At 38.7% G+C, this 20,973-nt stretch overlaps 1 protein-coding gene across 6 annotated transcripts in view; it reads left to right on the forward strand.

Moving 5' to 3' along the window:
- KDM5B (lysine demethylase 5B) overlaps positions 1 to 20,973 on the forward strand; it is an 86,129-nt gene that overhangs the window by 29,268 nt on the left and 35,888 nt on the right. For all 6 annotated transcript variants that reach the window (XR_005361779.1, XM_038541856.1, XM_038541855.1 and 3 more), the window contains exons 3-12: positions 30 to 152; positions 1,172 to 1,342; positions 7,115 to 7,249; positions 8,553 to 8,649; positions 10,268 to 10,377; positions 12,379 to 12,537; positions 13,847 to 13,966; positions 15,754 to 15,912; positions 17,272 to 17,453; positions 18,943 to 19,105. Coding sequence is in view for 5 of the 6 variants with exons in the window: in XM_038541856.1 (XP_038397784.1) it covers positions 30 to 152; positions 1,172 to 1,342; positions 7,115 to 7,249; positions 8,553 to 8,649; positions 10,268 to 10,377; positions 12,379 to 12,537; positions 13,847 to 13,966; positions 15,754 to 15,912; positions 17,272 to 17,453; positions 18,943 to 19,105 (1,419 nt within the window). In the remaining variant the exon portion in view is untranslated. The remainder of the gene's footprint in view (positions 1 to 29; positions 153 to 1,171; positions 1,343 to 7,114; positions 7,250 to 8,552; positions 8,650 to 10,267; positions 10,378 to 12,378; positions 12,538 to 13,846; positions 13,967 to 15,753; positions 15,913 to 17,271; positions 17,454 to 18,942; positions 19,106 to 20,973) is intronic.

Consider the following 20,973-nt stretch of genomic DNA (forward strand, 5'->3'; position numbering starts at 1 on the left):
CGATTAAAATTCATTTCTTTGTCATTTAGGCCCAAACTCGAGTAAAGCTGAATTTCTTGGATCAGATTGCAAAGTACTGGGAATTACAGGGAAGTACTCTGAAAATTCCACATGTGGAGAGGAAGATCTTGGACTTGTTTCAGCTCAATAAGGTAAGAGGCTAATGGCCATCTCCCTCATTTAGTATCTTTCTGCCAGCCTGAATTTGATCTTCTTCACCTTATGGAGAAACGTATTGTTTGAAATATGTAAAATGAAATTCTCTATTCATTTTAGTGATGTTCGGGCTCTACTTGTCCGATCTGAAAGCCTCACCTTGTGAAATATTTTGCTGCCACCTTTTGTGTGTGTCATTTTAAAACTTAACAATGTTTCTGTAGGATACTCCTTTCTGTTTTATTACAGTTCAAGCAAATGGGGCTCAAGAAGAAAATTGACCAGCGCTAAAGGCTGAGTCATAATTCAGTACTTGAAATTCAGGTTTTCAGGTTTACTTCAGTGTAAAACCTACATTCTTTTTTTTTTTTTTTTTTTTTTGAAAAAACCTACATTCTTTACCCCAAAATGGTGCCATCTCTCCCACTCCCTTGGCTTATTATGCAGTTTTTTTCTTTTTAAAGATTTTATTTATTCATGAGAGAGAGACACAGAGAGGGAGAAGCAGGCTCCCTGTGGGGAGCCCGATGTGGGACTTGATCCCAGGACCCAGGATCACATCCTGAGCTGAAAGCAGACACTCAAAAAAAAAAAAAAAAAAAAGAAAGAAAGAAAAAGAAAGCAGACGCTCAACCACTCACTCAGTGAACCACCCAGGCATCCCAGTTTATGGAGATTTTTGAGGACCACTGAGTTGGACAAAGTACTAGGGCTCATTCATTATTAGAGATTTAGTTATTGATCTGTTCGTCCTCCCAGAAAATCTTGACTGCTCTGGGGAACTGAGAAGTAGCTTTTGGGGGTACAAAATGTTTATGGACTATATTGTTAAAAGCAATCTTTTAATTTTCTAGGTTGAAATTAGTAGTGCAAGTATATTTTCTTTTGACTTGGAAAATGTGTTTTTAAAAATAACCATAGCCAAGAACATTTTGTTCTTGGAGTCATACCTAGGTAAGAAGGAGTTAGAAGTGATTTCTGTACAGGTGTTTCTGATTTCTTTTGCTATTAACAGTTAGTTGCAGAAGAAGGTGGATTTGCAGTTGTTTGCAAGGATAGAAAATGGACCAAAATTGCCACCAAGATGGGATTTGCTCCTGGCAAAGCTGTGGGCTCCCATATCAGAGGGCATTATGAACGCATCCTCAATCCCTACAACTTGTTCCTGTCAGGAGACAGTTTGAGGGTAAGTATTGATGCCAATCTTAACCTGTTTTATTGCACAGCTTATTTGTATATTGTCTTTCAGGGTGAATGAAGAGGCCTAATTCTGTGTGGAGAGCATCGTTGAGAAGACTTCATATTGTGAATTTTTCCTCCTATGTTTCTGTTTTGTTTTGAGAACAGCCATATTAGAGTGGGTTTTTGGAATGAATAAGATTGTGGAGGAAATAGCCTTTTGCTGTCAGAAGCCAAAGTCTGTATTTAACTTCATTAACGCTGTGTCTTCCTAATGACAAGTTGATTATTATCTTGTTATGGGTTGTACTTTTGCCTTCACATACTTTGGAGAGCATATTCCTCGTTGTCACATGAAAGTACCACCTGTGAAATAACTTGGCTACCTTTTCTCTTGCCTGCTGAGATCTCTGAGATTTTCAGATAGAATGCTGATGTGGGTAAAAGGTAGGGGACTTAATGCTGTATAGCTAATGGATCCCTCTTCTAATAGTTCCTGTGTAGCCATGTTTGTTTTCTTAGATGGTATTTGCCAATGTATTCAAATAACTTTCGTCGTAATTAAAATGTATTATAAAATCTTATTTCAAGACCCTGCTGGAAAGAATAATGTCATAATCGGTTTACACCCTTTGAGTTATTCTAAGGCAAGAGCCCTGAGCCCTATAATTTTAAGAATTGTTACTGTGTTATGGAGAAGTAGAAAGATAATAACATAGTTTCGAGAGGGCAAACTACTAATCAGAAGTCTGTTTTCATATTATAGAGATAGCATCTGTAATGCTCAAATCCTATAGATTTTTATAGCATTGCAATTTTCTTCCCTTTCTCCCTTCTTGATTCCAGGGGAGCTTTCTTTTCAACCTAGAAGGGCATGACCAATCTAATATTCAGAAAGTTTTCATTTTTAAAATATACATGTGTGAATGTTTAATGAACCCAGGGATGAAATTATTTAGAACATTGTATGTGGAACCTTTATGCTTCCATAAAGTCACATCTATATAGAGTTGCCTACAGTAGATTTTCTCCTTATTAACTTTTCTGTTTCAGTGTGGAAGCCACAATAAGAGGAAAGAGTCTACCTGCTTTATGGTTTGCAACATTGAAAAAAAAAATACATATTCTTAGGTGTAGTGTAAGTTTCATAGTTGAAAAGCATATAAGCACTTACTCAATTGTAGTCTGAAATGAATAGGTATTTAAAGATGCCTTTAAAAAAAGATGCCTTTTACAAACATTACATTTACAAGACAGATAAATATTTATTGAGGGACCCACTCTGTACTAAGTATGTTCTAGGCACTGAAAGGTATTCATTGCAGAAAGCTTAAAAACAAAGTGTGATGAAAGTAAAATCACTCGTAATCCTCTCAACCTGTTTTTTCTTTCAAGGCTGTTTTTACGCATATATGCACACACTGGAATTGTATTCTTCATTTACAGTATTCTATCCTGCCTTTCCCCTGCTTAATATATCATGAGTATTTGCCATGTCCTTGAATATTTTTGCAGTTCTATAGTTGAATGACTCTGGCATTCTGTGTTTATAGCCAGACTTTGATTTCCCCTGTTGTTGAATGTTATATTTATTATACTGTGATGGCCATTTTTTGTACTTAATTTTTAGCCCATTTTTGAAAATCATTCTTAGAGAAAGGATAAATGGAATAGATATATTTTAAAAGAGAGGAACACGTGATGCTGCCACACACCTATTAAAATGGCCAAATTCAGAACACTGACAACATAAAGGCTGGTAAGGACAATAGAAGTTTTCATTCATTGCTGGCAGGAATGCAAAATGACACAGCTTACTCTGAAGACACTTGACCATTTCTTAGAAAACTAAACATACTGTGTTACCGTACAGTTCAGTAGTCATGTTCCTTAGTATTTACTGAAAGGAATTGAAAACTTATGTCCACTCAAAACCTGCACAAGGATGTTTTTAGCCACTTTATTACTCTTAATTGCCAAGACATGAGTGCAACCAAGCTGTCCTTCATCAGGTAAATGGATAAATGAACTGTGGCATATCCAGACAGTGAAATATTATTCAGCATTAAAAAGAAAAGAGATCGGGGATCCCTGGGAGGCGCAGCGGTTTAGCGCCTGCCTTTGGCCCAGGGCGCGATCCTGGAGACCCTGGATCGAATCCCACATCAGGCTCCCGGTGCATGGAGCCTGCTTCTCCCTCTGCCTGTGTCTCTGCCTCTCTTTCTCTCTCTGTATGACTACCATAAATAAATTTTAAAAAAAATTAAAAAGAAAAGAAATGTAAAAACAAAAGGGATAGTGATTTCAAGTCATGATAAGACAAGGAGAGGAGTCTTAATGCATATCACTAAGTGAAAGAACTAACATGAGAAGGCTACATCTACTTTATGGTCCCAAACATTTAATATTCAAGAAAAGGCAAAACTATAGAAACAGTAAAAAGATCAGCAGGGGTTTGGGGGCAGGAGGGCATGTGGGGGAAAATACGCAGAGCACAGACAATTGTTAGAGCAGTGAAAATATCCTCCGTCGCCGTTACACATGTCCAAATCTACAGGATGTTCAGCACAACAGGTGACTCCTAATGTCACCTATGAACTTCAGCTAATAATGATGTGTCAGCGCAGGTTCATCAGCTATAACGAATGAGCCACTACTCTGGTGAAGGATGCTGACAATGGGGGAGGCTGTGCATGGGGGAGGGGCAGGATGTATATAGTGTAAATCTCCACCTTCATTTTAACCTAAAACTTATCTAAAAATAAAGCCTTAATATTAAGGGGAAAAAATGATGCCCAACAAAGGAATTGTTGCTAAAGGGTGACCCAAAGCCTAGAGTAAGTTTTGGGAAGCTTAAAGAAAGTTGAGTGGAGAGGCACCGGTGCTGTGGGACAGAGGCTCTTTCTTTTTTTTTTTCTTTTAAGGTTTATTTATTATTTTAGAGAAAGGGAAGTGGGGCAGAGAAGAGGGAGGGAAAAACTCTTAAGACTCTGCACTGAGCATGGAGCCAATGTGGGGGCTTGATCTCTCAACCCCGAGATCTGAGCCAAAACCAAGAGTCAGATGCTCAACCGACTATGCCATTCAGGTGGCCCTCTTGTATTCCCATGTTTTCTAAATACCTCAGTCGATTGCTCTCTGTAGGATGGTGTCCTCATGCTGTGGTTATTAGTCACCTCTCAATCTCAGGTTCTCAGAGGTTAAATTAGTCTACATGTACTAGCATTAGATACAAAGCAAACACCTCAGTTTTGTGTCCAGCATTGCGGTTTGAAACAACATAATAAAACTCTTCATTGTTGGTGGGACTGCAAACTGGTACAGCCACTCTAGAAGACATTGTGGAGGGTCCTTAAGTTAAAAATTAAAAAATTAAAATAAAATAAAAAAGTTAAAAATTGGGCTGCTGGGTATTTACCCCAAAGATACAGATGTGAAATGAAGGGACACCTGCACCACCCCAGTGTTTATAGCATCAGTGTCCACAGTAGCCATACTGTGGGAGGATCCTCGATGTCTTTCAACAGATGAATGGATAAAGATGTGGTCTATATACATGATGGAATATTAGCCATCAGAGAGCATGACTACTCACCATTTACATTGATGTGGATAGAACTGGAGGGTATTATGCTGAGTTTAATAAGTCCATTGGAGAAAGATGATCATCATATGTTCTCACTCATATGGGAAATATAAGAAATAGTGAAAAGAGATTATAAGGGAAAAGGGGGGAAACTGGGGAAAAATTAGGAAGAGAAATCACAAGAGACTCCTAACTCTGGGAAACAAAGGGTTGCGGAAGGGAGGTGGGTGGGGGGATGGGATGGCTGGGTGACAGGCACTGAGGAGGGTCTGTGATGGGATGAGCACTGGGTGTTATACTATATGTTGGCAAATTGAATTTAAATTTTTAAAAAGAGAAGCTCTTCATATATCTTCTGAAAGTTTCTGAGCTTGATTTTACCTTAGATCTCTAAAGTCCTTCTAGAATGAAGCAGACCATAGTTAATGGAAGTAAGAGATAGGGACCACATAATCTCTGAATTTCCTTAAAAAAAAACAAAACAAAACACTATTTTAGAGAGTGCTCATGTGGGTATGAGTGGGGAAGGGGCAAAGTCTCATGACCCTGAGATTGAGCTGAAATCAAATCGGATACTTAACTGACTGAGCCACTCAGGTGCCCCTAATCTCTAAATATCTGACCATCCACTTGATAAAATTTCTTGATTCAATTCAGTTTCTACCTACATACTTTTAGGTCTCAAATAGAAAGCTTACATAATACATAAAAAAGGTTAATTAAATGATAGGCAGATTTTATTCCAATCTGCATGCTTTCATTAAATATATTCTAAACGTTCAACTTGAGGACTTTTTTTTTTTTTGAAGATTTTATTTATTCATGAGAGACACAGTGAGAGATAGAGAAGTGGAGAAGCAGGTTCCATGCAGGAAGCCTGATGTAGGACTCGATTCCGGGACTCCAGGATCACACCCTGGGCCAAAGGCAGACGCTTGACCCTTGAGTCCCCCACGTGTCCCAACTTGAGGACTTGTTACAGAATGGTGATAATCCACATTAGTTAACATTTCCAGATCAAATTAATGTAAGAGTTTAATTAGAATTAGCAGAATATTTAATATATAGGTTGTTGTACCAGTGGTAGGTTTATTTATTTGTTTAGAGTATTATGTAATCTATCAGTATTTTTGTGGTATATTTCTTAGATGTTAGAAATGGGTTCTGACAGGTGATTACTCTGCTTTTGTTATTCTTGTCCCCCCCACCCCCAATTTTCTGAATTCTTTTTACACATGTTACGAAGGAGCCAATAGTGAGACTATATGGTAGTAATGGTATCCATAGAGCCAGGAGTTCTAAAAGGATAACTGTGTCTTATTCTAGCATAGATAATATATCCTAAGTGGTTACAATTTGGAACCTGCTTTTAAAAATACTTCCTGTGGTACTCGTGGGTCCTATTATGAAGGGAGTGTTAACTTACTTGAAATTCATAGTAGATTCGGTGGTTATATTTTGATGTTACCATGTTTTATTGTGTGGGCATTAAATACTCTTTATCAGCAAGCTTAGAGTCAAACTAAAAAATAAAGCAAGAGAAACTTCTTTTCTGATCAGAACCAGTTATTGCTGTGGGTTACCTATTAACCCTTGTCTTGTGAGTTAGACCTTGTAGGAATATGTTGAAGTAAGTGAAAGCACTATTATAAGGGAAAACACATCAGTCAAATTACATGTTTTCTCAATTCAGATAATATCTTTGATCACAGAGCATTGCTAGTTATATTTGAAACTGTAGAATTCTAATATGTAGAAAACCTATTGGATTCCATATTTTTTTCCTCTAAACATTATAAAAAATCAAATATTCTCAATATGGAAAGTTACTTTGGGAACTTATAAGGAGCCTTTCTAACAGTTTGAGCCTTCAGTTAATTGACAGTTGCAAGCAAGGATAATTACAGGTGGCCCATTGGGAGTGCCTTAAGCCTGCTGTGGCCTGGTGTAACCTGATGTCATGAACAGTTAAATGAATTGAAGCAACACCATTCACCTGCAAAAAGTTTTAAAACTCTAATATGTGTGTGGGTATATGATTGGTAATTGCAGACTTGTGTTTTATTTAGATTTTAAAAATTGTAGACCTTTTATGTATCAATACATAACTGTAAAATATACTGCAAAATACGTTGAAATTCTTAAGATTAAAAAGGAGAGGAAATTCATTAATAAATTGTGTTTTATCTCTAGTGTCTGCAGAAGCCAAACCTGAACACAGACACAAAGGACAAGGAGTACAAACCTCATGATATTCCCCAGAGGCAGTCTGTGCAGCCCTCAGAAACATGTCCCCCAGCCCGACGAGCAAAACGCATGAGAGCAGAGGTGAGGGCCTCATGAGGTTCATTAGATGGAATTCGTGAGCCCTCGTACCAATGTCTGTCTAACTGGATTTCTCTCCTGCATGTGCTCTTCATAGTTTTGAACCTTGTTAACTGTAGACTCTTGTCTTATTAACTCTTGTTAACTGTTTGTACTCTAGCTTTTATACTTGGGGGGACTGTACTGCCAAAGGGATAAGGGATCAAAGGACTCTCTCTAGGTTTATGCTGCCTGGACAGACAGCTGCTTTATTTGCAGAATTAAGAAGAGGGGTTCATTATGATGATGTTTGGTTTGCCTGTTACCCTCATGAAGTTGGGCAGTGTTTATTGAGAGATTAAGGCTAAGGAATAGAGAACTAAGACAAAATAATTAGGCAGCATGGGGGTTGAGGCATTTAATACATAAGATAAAAGACCAGAATAGAAGACCAGGAGGCGTGAACTGATGAGAAAGACGGTTTACTTCAAGATTTTTCTGCTCTGAGAGGTTTCCCTTGGGAAAGGAAGAGAAGAGTATTTTCCCACTTACCTTGTTTCCATACAGAGATAGGAATTTTGGGTTCTTGCCTAGCTTGATGGACATGTAAGTGTTAGGAATCAGTGATAATGTATGAGAGCATTTTGGAACTGGGAAGCTTCGTGGCGGTAATCAGGTGTCTAAATCAGTCTCTGATTATTAGTAATTATTGGTCAAGATTAAAAAGAAAACAGCTACTGAGCACATCTTGATCTTTCAATATAAGAGATGCCCAGGTGCTATGGATGCCTAGGTTTGCCTTGATGAGAGACACATAGGGTGATGACAGCACCCTGGGAGAAATTTTATCATCAGTGGACATCTGAGTACATATGAATGAACACAGGCAAAAACGATCATATATAGTTCTACGAACACCTCACAAAGGTTGTTTTATTGATAAGTATTACCTCTTTAAGAAACATTGGAAATTGAGACCAGTTTAAGGATAGGGGAATCCTTACTAATTTAGTGATGTTAGAAGAGTAGCTTGTAATAACAATTTAATTTGTTCCTGATCCTTTGATTCTTCCCTATTTTTTTGACCTGTCAAAGTGGAGATACTCTTGTAACTTCTAAGATCTTTGTTCTTTCCATAAATAATAGTAATTTTAAAGGTAGATCTCCATGGGGAGAGAGAAGAATGTTTTGAATGCCTATTAATAGAGACAATTTATAAGATTGTAGTCACCTTGAGATTTCAGTTGGATTTTAAAAGATACCTTTTTTTTTTAAAAGATACCTTTTTTGAAAGGAAATATTTATGTATATGACAATTTTTTTAAAGGCCATGAATATTAAAATTGAACCAGAAGAGACCACAGAAGCCAGAACTCATAACCTGAGACGACGAATGGGCTGTCCAACTCCCAAATGTGAAAATGGTAAGAAGGTTTATCCATGAATAGGAAAGAAGTATAATGTAAATTAGTAAAAATCATTCATTTGTTAATTAAGGAAACACTTATAACAACTATTAAATACTAGTCAGTGGGGTTGAGCCCCAAAATAAAATCTTAATATGTTAATGTCTCTAGACTCATAGTAACCAGTAAAAGTAAACAGATGATGATATGCATATTAGAAATATGATTGAGTTTCTCAGCTGTCACCAATTGCTACTTTGCAATTTGGTTAAATAGCATTCATTGAAAAGAAGTGATTTCTGAGCACCATAGGTGCTTGACAAGATACATGATACGTTTATTTCAGGCATGGCAGGTAGACATGGTTTCTAAATCTGAGTTTTAGTTGGTAATTGCTTGGCTGGCCATTGTTTGATGTCAGTCACTGAGAGATAAGGTCAGGACTATTAAAAAAAAACTTTTTTTTTTTTTTTTAAGATTCTATTTATTTATTCATGAGAGACACACACAGAGAGAGAGACAGAGACACAGGCAGAGTGAGAAGCAAGCTCCATGCAGGGAGCCCGATGTGGGAATCGATCCTGGGACTCCAGAATCAGGCTCTGGGCCGAAGGCAGGCGCTCAACCCCTGAGCCACCCAGGGATCCCCTATTTAAAAAAAATCTTAAATCCTATATAGACAGGCACATAGAAATGAAGACGTGATTAAAATTAGTTTGTCTTAGTGGCTGGTGAGTTTAGTGGAAAGGCAGCACAATGTAGTGAAAAGTAGATGGAGTTTTAAAAATATAGATCTGAATCTGATTCCTGGCTTAAGCACTAATGGGTTTATGACCATAGGTATTTCTTGACGACTTTTACTATCCATTTTCTTATCTTTGAAATGGATTTGTTGCAAAAGGTTAAATCTATGGAAAGCATTTAGCACAGCACCCACCATAGGATAGGTCATTAATTCATAGCCAAAATTCTCAGTCTTTGGAACTGAAAAGTTGGGGGTAGTAAGTGGTCATAGGTTATGGAGGGATAATCTCTAATGTGGAGGAGGTACAGTTGGTATATTGTTAGTCTCTTACAGTTAATATTGGCAGGAATCTCCTTTCATCAATGTGTGTCTTGTCTGGGTAACATGTCATTAAGGAGACTGTATCTTTTAAAAGCCTACAAACCTTAGCAACAACTCCAGAAGTACCCATATCCAGAATTGCCTACATTTAAATGGTGTGAGAGTTTGCATTTTATCATAAAGTAATCAGCACCAGCCCTTGAATGTGGTAATACTGGGTGTTGTTGCTCTTGCATTGAAAAGAACAAGGAAGTTGTATGTGTCCTGTGTGTGGTTTGGGGAGGGAGAGGTGAGAGGTGCAGGAGCAAGGTGAGCAAAGTGTAGTACAGGAAGCACTAACTGGGATCCCTGGGTGGCGCAGCGGTTTAGCGCCTGCCTTTGGCCCAGGGCGCGATCCTGGAGACCCGGGATCGAATCCCACGTCGGGCTCCCGGTGCATGGAGCCTGCTTCTCCCTCTGCCTATGTCTCTGCCTCTCTCTCTCTCTCTCCCTGTGTGACTATCATAAATAAATAAAAATTAAAAAAAAAAAAAAAAAAAAGGAAGCACTAACTCGGATTGCCTCTTACAGAAAAAGAAATGAAAGGCATCCTCAAGCAAGAACCCACTGAGAAGAAAGAACACATTATAGAAAGCGAGAAGGAAAAACCCAAGAGCCGATCTAAAAAAACCACCAATGCTGTGAGTTGACATTTTAAAACACTTTTACCCCTCATTTTGTCCTTCTGTGCCTCACTTAAGACTACTAGCTTAGAGTGTCAGAATTTAAAAGTCCTTTTCATGTCCATTTGTAGTATCAGTTTTTAATTGAGGAAATACACAAATGCATTATGAGGCTAATAGTAGCATATAGGGAGCATCCACAGCCATTTTTCTGGAGTACATGCAGTTTAGAGATAAATAATGGTGAGCTGGATCATATATGGAATGTTCATAAATCACTAGGTCACCTCCAAATGAGCTGAGAGCTAGATAAAAAATCAATTTGATGTTTTCCAACTTTACGATAGGGAAGGAAAAGGAAAGGAGTTGGGATAGGAACGGAGACCTCAGCAAAACTTGGAGGATTAGGCAGCCATTTACTGAAATGGAAACTGAAAAGTAAGGCTTGAGGACATTAAAGAACATCTGGTTGCTTTTCTTCTCTGCCCTCTTCTCAGAGCTCAGTGAGTAGCTTGACCACAATGCTTTTTATCTTGGAATTTGGAATTATTCCAATTAGGTGTCGTTCTATTCATAAATATCATTTCCTCCCTCCCTCCCCACCAAAGCAAAAAACAAACAAACAAAAAAAACACAATCAGAAAATGATCAGAAACCAGGTTTTTATTTGCTACAACAAAAAGACTGAAAAAGTAAGATTCCCGGATTAGTTGAGTTCTTAGCTTTCCATTTTATTGGGTAATGGTATTAGTTTGCAAGCTATTAGTCTGCCATAACAAAGTACCACAGACTGTGTGGCTTAAACAACAGAATTTTTTTTCTCAGCGTTCGGGAGGCTGCAAGTCTAAGACCAAGGTGTCTGTAGGGTTGGTTTTTTTCGTGAGCCCTCTCTCTTTTGCTTATAGGTCGTCTTCTCCCTGTCTTTACATGGCTTTCCTCTGTACCTGTCTATCTCCTTATCTCTTCTTGAATACTAATCATACTGCATTAGGGTCCACTCGGTATGATCTTATTTTACCTTAACCTCTTCAAAGACCCTGGTTCCAAATATAGTCACATTCTGAGATAACTGGAGGTTAAGACAGTAAGATATGAATTTGGGAAGACCACAGTTCTGTCCATAATAGGTAATATGTGTGTGTGTGTATTTATTTATTTTTATTTCTTTTTATTACTGTGTATTTGAGGAACTTGTTAACCATGAACCCTTAATTAAAATATAAAGGAATTTATTTATTATTATTTTTTTAAATATAAAGGAATTTAATATGGTTAATTAAGCATTTTTCTTTCCCTTTAAATGTGGCAAAATTGAATTTTTTTCCTTATAAATTCTAGTTTTGGTTAAGTTGATAAATTTATTGCCCAACATGTTCTTTTTCTAGATTATCATTCTCCAAGCTACTAGAAGCTTGATATCTTAGTAACAAATCTTAAAACACACAGCTGAGGGGCACCTGGTTTAGCATCCAACTTTTTTTTTTTTTTTTTTTTTTTTTTTTTAAGCATCCAACTTTTGATTTTGGTTCAGGTTGTGATCTCATAGGTCGTAGGATGGAGCCCCACTTCTGGCTCTGTACTTAGCCAGAGTCTGCTTGAGATTCTCTCTCCTCTTCCTCTACCCCTCCCATGCATGTGCATTCTCTCTCTCTCTCATTTTTTTTTTTTTTTTTTAAAGAGAGAGAGGGTCAGTGGGGCATGAGATCTCAGATTATGACCTGAGCCAAAATCAAGAGTTGGATGCTTAACTAACTGAGCTACCCAGGCGCCCCTAAATTTAAAAAAAAATCTTTAAAAAAAACACAGCTGAAAATGTTTTGAGATTACACTTTAGTGTTGGGAATGCCTTAAGCATTGTAAAAGAAGCATTTTTATTTAAAATACCTCTTCTGGGGGTGACACATTTTCATTTGAAAGATAGAAAAACTAGATTATGCCTCTCTCCGTTGCATCCTTAGAATTTGACAAAATCAAATGTAGCTCATGCTCCTTGGTTCTGTACCTATTTTATTGCTGCAGGTGGATCTGTATGTCTGCCTCTTGTGTGGCAGTGGCAACGATGAAGACCGGCTTCTCTTGTGTGATGGGTGTGACGACAGTTACCACACCTTTTGCTTGATCCCACCTCTCCATGATGTTCCCAAGGGAGACTGGAGGTGTCCTAAGTGTTTGGCTCAGGTAAGAACTAATGGCAGAGATAGCATTAGAAAATTTCCTTTTGGGGGGGCAGCCTGGGTGGCTCAGTGGTTTAGCCCCACCTTCAGCCCCAGGGTGTGATCCTAGAGACCCAGGATTGAGCCCCACATCGGGCTCCCTGCATGGAGACTGCTTCTCCCTCTGCCTGTGTCTCTGCCTCTCTCTCTGTGTCTCTGCCTCTCTCCCTGTCTCTCATGAATAAATAAATAAAATACTAAGAAAAAAAAAATAAAAGAAAATTTCCTTCGGGGCACCCCGGGGGCTCGGTGGTTTAGCGCTGCCTTCAGCCCGGGTTGTGATCCTGGAGACCCGGGATCAAGTCCCACGTCGGGCTCCCTGCGTGGAGCCTGCTTCTCCCTCTGCCTGTGTCTCTGCCTCTTTCTCTCTCTCTCTCTCTCTCTCTCTCTCTCTGTCTCTCATGAATAAATAAATAACAAATTCTTTAAAAAACAAAAAACAAAAAAAATTTCCTTTAGGATGTTTTTTGTTTGCTTTTAGGTTTTAGATTTAGCAATTGATAACAGTGAGTCTCATGAAAAAAAGTGGCCTGACTAGGAAGGAGGTCTTGGCAGTGAGTCCCACGAGCTATGCAAGGAGCTAAGAGGCAGAAAAAAAATTTTAACTATTCTTAAAAAAAAAGAGAAAATTGGGCTTGGGGGACCCCCAGGTGGCTCAGAGGTTGAGTGTTCTGCCTTTGGCCCAGGGTGTGATCCCGGGGTCCTGGGATCGAGTCCCACATTGGGCTCCTTGCCGGGAGCCTGCTTCTCCCTCTGCTTTGTCTCTGCCTCTCTCTCTATGTGTCTCGTGAATAAATAAAATATTTACCAAAATTTTTTTTTCATTTAAAAAAGCATTGCATGGTGTTTGCAAAAATTCTTAGACTGAATGACTTAAAAATAGTATGATTTCACAATTGATAGACAACAGTTGTTTTGATCTTTATCAATCCAGACTTCTCTATTTTTTTTTTAAGTATTTTATTTTTATTTTTATTTATTTTTGATAGTGACAGAGAGAGAGAGAGAGGCAGAGACACAGGCAGAGGGAGAAGCAGGCTCCATGCACCGGGAGCCCGATGTGGGATTCGATCCCAGGTCTCCAGGATCGTGCCCTGGGCCAAAGGCAGGCAGGCGCTAAACCGCTGCGCCACCCAGGGATCCCCAGACTTTTCTATTTTAAACAAACACTATATAAGTAATTCTACTAATCTGTTTTTTAAAAAATACATCAAAATATTACTATATGTAAGTAAAAATATTCTTTTTACCTTTTTTTTATTTCTTTTTGGCAGGAATGTAGTAAGCCACAAGAAGCATTTGGCTTTGAACAAGCAGCCAGAGATTATACCCTCCGTACTTTTGGGGAAATGGCGGATGCATTCAAATCTGATTATTTCAACATGCCAGTCCATGTATGTACATACATACTGCTTTGATATGGGATTTTAGTAACTTTTAGAAAAAAGGTGTATGAAGACGATTTCCCTTGGTACTTACTTTTGATAATCGTTATCATAAACAGTGAAACCTTTAATTTGTTTAGTGGTATTAAAAGTCCACGTTACATTAAAATGATTCTGGTTTTTCACTTGATTTCTCTAAAGATGGTCTTTGCCACACAAATCATACAGCAGGAATAACAATGTTAATAAAGGAAATCATCAGAAATCTTTTTAGTGCAAATTTAATTTAAAGAAAACTTCACAATTTATTGAATGATTCCTCTGTGCCAGTCAGCATGCTGTGCATTGGGAACCCATTATATGTTGTTATGTTCACAAAAGTTGGTATCTTAAAACTTTAAGATGACTATATTTTAAATTCTCTTTTACGCTCTTAGAAGCATGAACATTTTTCATTCAGCATTTTTATATTCCATCAAGTGAATACACCAGAATTGAATGGTTTTCTGCCATAATACTGGACACTTAAGCTGTTTTTTTTTTTTTCCTCCCCAACAAAGTACTATAGATGACCCTTCACACATATAGGTCTCTTTTTAGTTGGATTGCTTTCTTGGGATGCTTACTGAGGTCAGTATTTATCCACTTTTTCCCCACTTTAATGGCTGTATCATTTATGGGAACCCATAATGTATGTGTGAACTTGTTTTTCCTGATAGTACTGACAAAAGCTGTTAGGTTATTTAAAATACTTAATGAGCTTATAAAATTCAAGTTATACTTTATTTGACTTTCAGTTATTTTGACCCCTCTTACATTGTATGATTTCCCCGTATGTTTGCTTAACTAGTCGTGGTGGTGCGTATATGACCTCTCTTTTTCTATCCTTGGTTGGCTTTTTATTTTACTTAGAAGATGAGGACTTTGAGGACATTGAGGCATTTAAGTTCCCGTTCTCTAAACTTGCATCAGATTAATAACAGATCCTAGACACTCAGTCTCGTGGCTCTTTATGTTACTACATGCTGCTGCAAAGTAGTTGCTCCTTTTGTTCAATTTTGCACTCTGTCTTTTTCATCATGGTTGCCTGCATTACTCACAGCTAGGTCATTAATGAAAGGATGGACTCAGGTAATGTGTTATAGCACATCTCGAAGGACGAAGTATGATTCAAACACAGCTATTACTGTATAATGGTCAACCAAGTTATATTTCTCACCCACAAAAACCTCTAGTTTTTTTTTTTTAAACAAGGTTTACCATTTCTGGTCCTTGTTCTTTTTTTTTTTTTTTTTTTTAATTTTTATTTACTTATGATAGTCACACACACAGAGAGAGAGAGAGAGAGAGAGGCAGAGACACAGGCAGAGGGAGAAGCAGGCTTCATGCACCGGGAGCCCGACGTGGGACTCGATTCCGGGTCTCCAGGATCGCGCCCTGGGCCAAAGGCAGGCGCTAAACCGCTGCGCCACCCAGGGTTCCCAAACCTCTAGTTTTTGAATGTCAGAATTTAGCTTTCCTTGACTCCCTTTTAGTATAGTGGTCAGGTTGGTGATTTAGGAGCATATATTCTTAATCAGTACTTAACTCTTTTAGTTATAAAATTGCTTTTAGAAATTGTTTCCCATGTCTGAACTGCCTGGGATCAATTGTGGAACATTATGTTTATAATTTTCCTCAGGGTGCTGTCCTGTGATTCCTGTCATTTAGCTTATCTTTTCAGATTGGTCATGGGTAGTTTGTGAGTGTCTGTGAAAAAATTCAGTTTCTTGTCTTCCTCCTTGTTTTGTTTCCAGATGGTTCCCACAGAACTAGTTGAGAAAGAATTTTGGCGACTGGTAAGCACTATTGAAGAGGATGTCACAGTAGAATATGGAGCTGATATTGCCTCAAAAGAATTTGGCAGTGGCTTCCCTGTCCGAGATGGGAAAATTAAACTTTCACCTGAAGAGGAGGTAGGCTCTAGCTGTGAGGCACTTCTCTTTCAAGCAGAGGCCTGTATTTAAAGCTAATAGTACAGGACTTACTGTACTTACTGCCTACTGCATACATATATGTAGTTGGAACTTGAATTATTAATTAAAATTCTATTTGGTTGGCTCGAAATAATTTGACTACTTTCAGCACATTCTTGATTACCGGATTTTTTTTTTTTAAGATTTTATTTATTGATTGATGAGAAACACAGAGAGAGAGAGAGGCAGAGACACAGGCTGAGGGAGAAGCAGTGTCCATGCAGGGAGCCCAACATGGGACTTGATACCGGGTCTCCAGGATCAGGCCTTGGGCCGGAGGCAGGCACTAAACCGCTGAGTGACCTGGGCTGCCCGATTACCAGATTTTAAAAAATCTTTATGTATTGATTTGAGACAGAGACAAGCAAGGGAGAGCGATAAGCAGACTCCTTGCTGAGTGGGGAGCCTGACATGGGGCTTGATCCCAGCACTCCTGAGATCATGACCTGAGCCAAAACCAAGAGTAGGATGTTTAACCGACCAAGCTACCCAGGTGCCCCTGATTACCAGATATTGAATGACTTTGAGAAAAACAGATAGAGCCCAGAGAGGAATTCAGGTCCCAGCTGTTCAACTATATTTTGATGATATGGGGAGATTACTTAATCTCCCTTTGCCTTTAGTCTGTAACTTGGTATCGCCTTCCAATGAAAATTTGAGGGATTGAGGCCAGACCTAAATTTATCTTTGAACTTTAGTGCTTATAAATCTATCATTTGCCACAATAACAAACTTCTAGGAAGTTTTCTATTCCTATCCTAGTAGGAAGTCAGGTTTTTTTAAACCACTTTGTAATCTAACAGATACATAGAAAAGTTCATAATCATGTGCACACCTTGATGAATTTTCACAAACTGAAAACACCCATGTAACCAGCACTAGAACAAGAATTAGGACTTTACCAAACCTTACCCCAGAAGTTCCCCTTTTGTCTTCCCCTCTTTTACTACCTTCCCTGTCGCAGGACTACCACTATCCTGTCTTACAACACCACAGATTAGTTTGCCTGTTTTTGAACTTGGTATAAATGGACTCATACTGTGTATTTCCTCTGTAGCCAACACAAGGGCGTGAGCAAATGCAAAAGTATATGCTATATGAATCTATTTATATTAAAGCTCAAAACTGAGCATCTAATCTATGGGCATCTAAGAAGTTAGCATAGTGGTCTCCCCTCCTTTTCTCTGACCCCAGCCTTTTTATTTTGAAGACTTTTCAGCCAGCTTTTTGAAGCATTCAGAATCTAAAATGTTAGCATGATATGGCTAAACCTTTATACCTTTTTGGTGTCCTTTTTAGGAATATCTTGATAGTGGCTGGAATTTGAACAATATGCCAGTGATGGAGCAGTCTGTCCTTGCTCACATTACTGCTGATATATGCGGCATGAAACTTCCTTGGTTGTATGTGGGAATGTGCTTTTCTTCATTCTGTTGGCATATTGAAGACCACTGGAGTTACTCCATTAACTACCTGCACTGGTAAGAAGTTCTTCATAACCTACGCATAGGATGTAAGCTGGGCTAGAAACTTTTTAAGCGTGTCTGAAGTGTAACAAACTATTTTTTCCTTAAGTTTTCACTACTCTTGAAATAAGCATCTTAATAAGTTAAGGCAGTGGTTCTGAAAGATTCCTAGGAAATCCGTAAATCCCCTGAAATTGCACACAGTTTTTCAAGTATAATATGTTTTTGGGGAGGGGATTTATATACAGCTTTTAGTGAAAGAAGCTTTCACTCATGGCAAGATTAAAAAGCACCGAGCATTGCTTTTACTATCGAGAAATCCCATCACGTGGCAGTGGCAGCCCAGATACCCCTGGGAAAACTGGTGGAGAATAGGACCCACCGTCCTCCAGGTCCCCGGGACTGCCAACTTCTGTTTTGTGCTGAATTCTGACAGTCATTACTGTAGAAAGGGCTTCTTCAGTGCGCGGGTGTGTGGTGGCAGCGTACAGATAGACTTTTCAATTAAACTTTTTAAACTCTTTAGCCAAAACCATTTCTTCTTTCACATCTGTTTTTACCTCCTCCATTTCCTTTGCTTTTCTAAGTACGGAAGTATTTGAAGATCTGTAACTCACTTAAAAGCCCCTACAAGGAATTTGAAGATGTACCACAAGAAAGAGCGAGTTGGGAAATATATGTGGAGCATCAGTTCTGTCTCCCTAGGCAATTGCTCCCAGCTGTAAAATGAAGATTATATTTACCATATCTCATAGGGATGTTACAGATTAATTGGTCGACAGTTTAAAGTGCTTTGAAGAATAAGAGCTCTTTAGAAATGCTAATTGCCTTATTAGTGTTTGCTTTAACCTCGCCTGTCAGAATGGACAAGGGAAAAGGAAGATGGAGAGTTGCCATCCCTTATCAGTTGCTATAGGAAATTGTGGTAACCACATACCCTGTAGCTAGCATGATACCTTATATTCTTAGAAATTCTAGATACTTATATTTTCTAAAGAGTCATATAAAAATGGGAGGGAGAAGAGTGACCTCAGATGGAAAGTCTCATATTTAAACTCTATACTTGAAGGGGGAAAATACATCACATATGTTTATTTTATTTTTTTTTTTTTAAATCTTTTTTTTTTTTAATTTTTATTTATTTATGATAGTCACAGAGAGAGAGAGAGGCAGAGACATAGGCAGAGGGAGAAGCAGGCTCCATGCACCGGGAGCCTGATGTGGGATTCGATCCCGGGTCTCCAGGATCGCGCCCTGGGCCAAAGGCAGGCGCCAAACCGCTGCGCCACCCAGGGATCCCACATCACATATGTTTAGATCGCATTTCTAATGACACTTACTCAGTTTGAACATTCCTTGTAGCATAATATTACAAAGCAGGGCCTGAAAAATACAGCTTGTTAACCATTTTGTTGGTGTTAGAGTTGCAGACTGATTTTTTTCTAATGAAATTTCATGTTTTTGTATTTCTTAAGATTGATTTATTTTTACAATCTGTTTCCAGGGGTGAGCCAAAAACCTGGTATGGAGTCCCAGGGTATGCTGCCGAGCAGCTAGAAAATGTAATGAAGAAACTAGCTCCAGAGCTCTTTGTGTCCCAGCCAGATCTTCTCCATCAGCTTGTGACCATCATGAACCCCAATACCCTGATGACTCATGAAGTGCCTGTATGTTCTGGGTCAATCTTCCTGCACTCAGGCTTAATCCACCACTTCTCTTTCTTGTTACTCAGTTTTTTATGAAGTTGGTTTAGTTACGTGTGTCCCATACCATAACTAGATAGCAGAAGCAGCTGTTTGGTGGAATATGATACTATATTGCAGCAAGCCAATAAGACTGGATCCTTGGACACCATAAAAACTAATTTGTTGTGGTTAATAACTAGGTTGCTAAGCAGCCATATTTTGCAAATATTAAATGTGATGCTTCCTTTTCTTTTTCAGTGTCTAATTCAGGCTTTTTAAATTATAATTTTTCTTATAACTTCAGTCTTTCAGTGCAACAAAACAAAAACCTTGGTGTTATTTGTATGATTTACTGTGAAAATGTCTAGGTTCTGTTACAATTAGATCTAAACTCTAGTGTCAGAATCCTTGATACCCTGTCCGTACTTAAAAAAATAATTTATGGAATCTATATGAACTAAATTTTGAATGATAAACTGAAATGATTTGCATGCTTAGTAGATAATAGTTATATTATACCTCTACCCCTAATTAAGCTTGTTTATTTATTTATTTTAAAGATTTTTATTTATTTGAGAGAGAAAAAGAATGCGAGTGTCCTTGAGTAGGGAGAGGAGGGGCAGAGGGAGAGGGAGAAGCAGGCTTCTCACTGAGCAGGGCGTTGGGACCTGGGGCAGGAGCTGGGGGCGGTGGCAGGGGGGCGGGGTGCTCTATCCCAGGATCCAGAGATCATGACCTGAGCTGAAGGCATGTGCCCCTAACGAGAAAATTAATTTCAAGTCCTTGAGCTTGGATTCTAGACTGAAAGGTGCTGTTGCTGATATTGCCTCTGATGCTCCTCTACAAAGTGACACTTATTTGTATATAGGCTTCCTGTTGGAGAATGCTCTGAAGATACTTTATGAGACCAGATGTGAATGATAACATTTTCTGTGCTAAAGTGAATTCCTGATGATGTGACCTAAACTTCATGCCTTGGGGTTCATAGGCTAGTAAATGAGGGCAGATGCAAAGGTTTTTTTCTTTGAGGGAATAAAATTATTTATGGACAATAGCTTAAAAAATAATGATCAGTAACTCCCAAAATGCCATCATCTCCTCGTTGTTGGTATTTTCCACATTGAAGTTTTCCCATTCATATTGATTGATCTTTCTGATTTGTTATAAGTAACTTGCCCCTAGATGAGACCTTTTGCCATGGTTCTCCATTATTAAGTTGAGGAACCCTTGGGGCTTGATTCTGGGCCATAGAGATAACATGAGTGAATCTGCACATTTGAGGACTCTCAATTTAAGGGAAAAGACAGATAATGTTTACACAGATTATGGCATGGTGGTGTGGTTTGACAGTGGTGTCAACAAGGTAGCTGACCTTTTAACTCTCTGGAGAATTAGAAAGGACCTATAGTGACCATTTGAACTAATAGGACTTGGAGCTCTAATAAGGAATACTTTTGGCAGATTTGGGGTGGAAGGGAGGAGGTACTCCGAGTAGAAGAGATTGTACTTGTGTGGTGGGTAGTGGTTTTCAAACTTCTGACTATATCTGAATCAATCCTGAATGGCAGGTGACAATACACTTGGCTGAATCTCACCCCCAGAGTTTCTTGGGTGTTGTTGATTTTTTTTTTTTAAGATTTTATTTGTTCATGAGAGACACAGAGAGAAGCAGAGACACAGGCAGAGGGAGAAGCAGGCTCCTCCGGGAGCCCAGTGTGGGACTTGATCCCTGAACCGTGGCAGGGAGCCGAAGGCAGACGCTCAGCCTTTGAGCTAACCAGGCGTCCCCAGAGTTTCTTGTTCTGTTGGTCTGGGTGGTGCTTGAGAATTGGCATTTCCAACAAGTTCCC

This window comes from Canis lupus, chromosome 7 (assembly GCF_011100685.1).
Source record: "Canis lupus familiaris isolate Mischka breed German Shepherd chromosome 7, alternate assembly UU_Cfam_GSD_1.0, whole genome shotgun sequence".
In the NCBI taxonomy this organism is placed as follows: domain Eukaryota; kingdom Metazoa; phylum Chordata; class Mammalia; order Carnivora; family Canidae; genus Canis; species Canis lupus.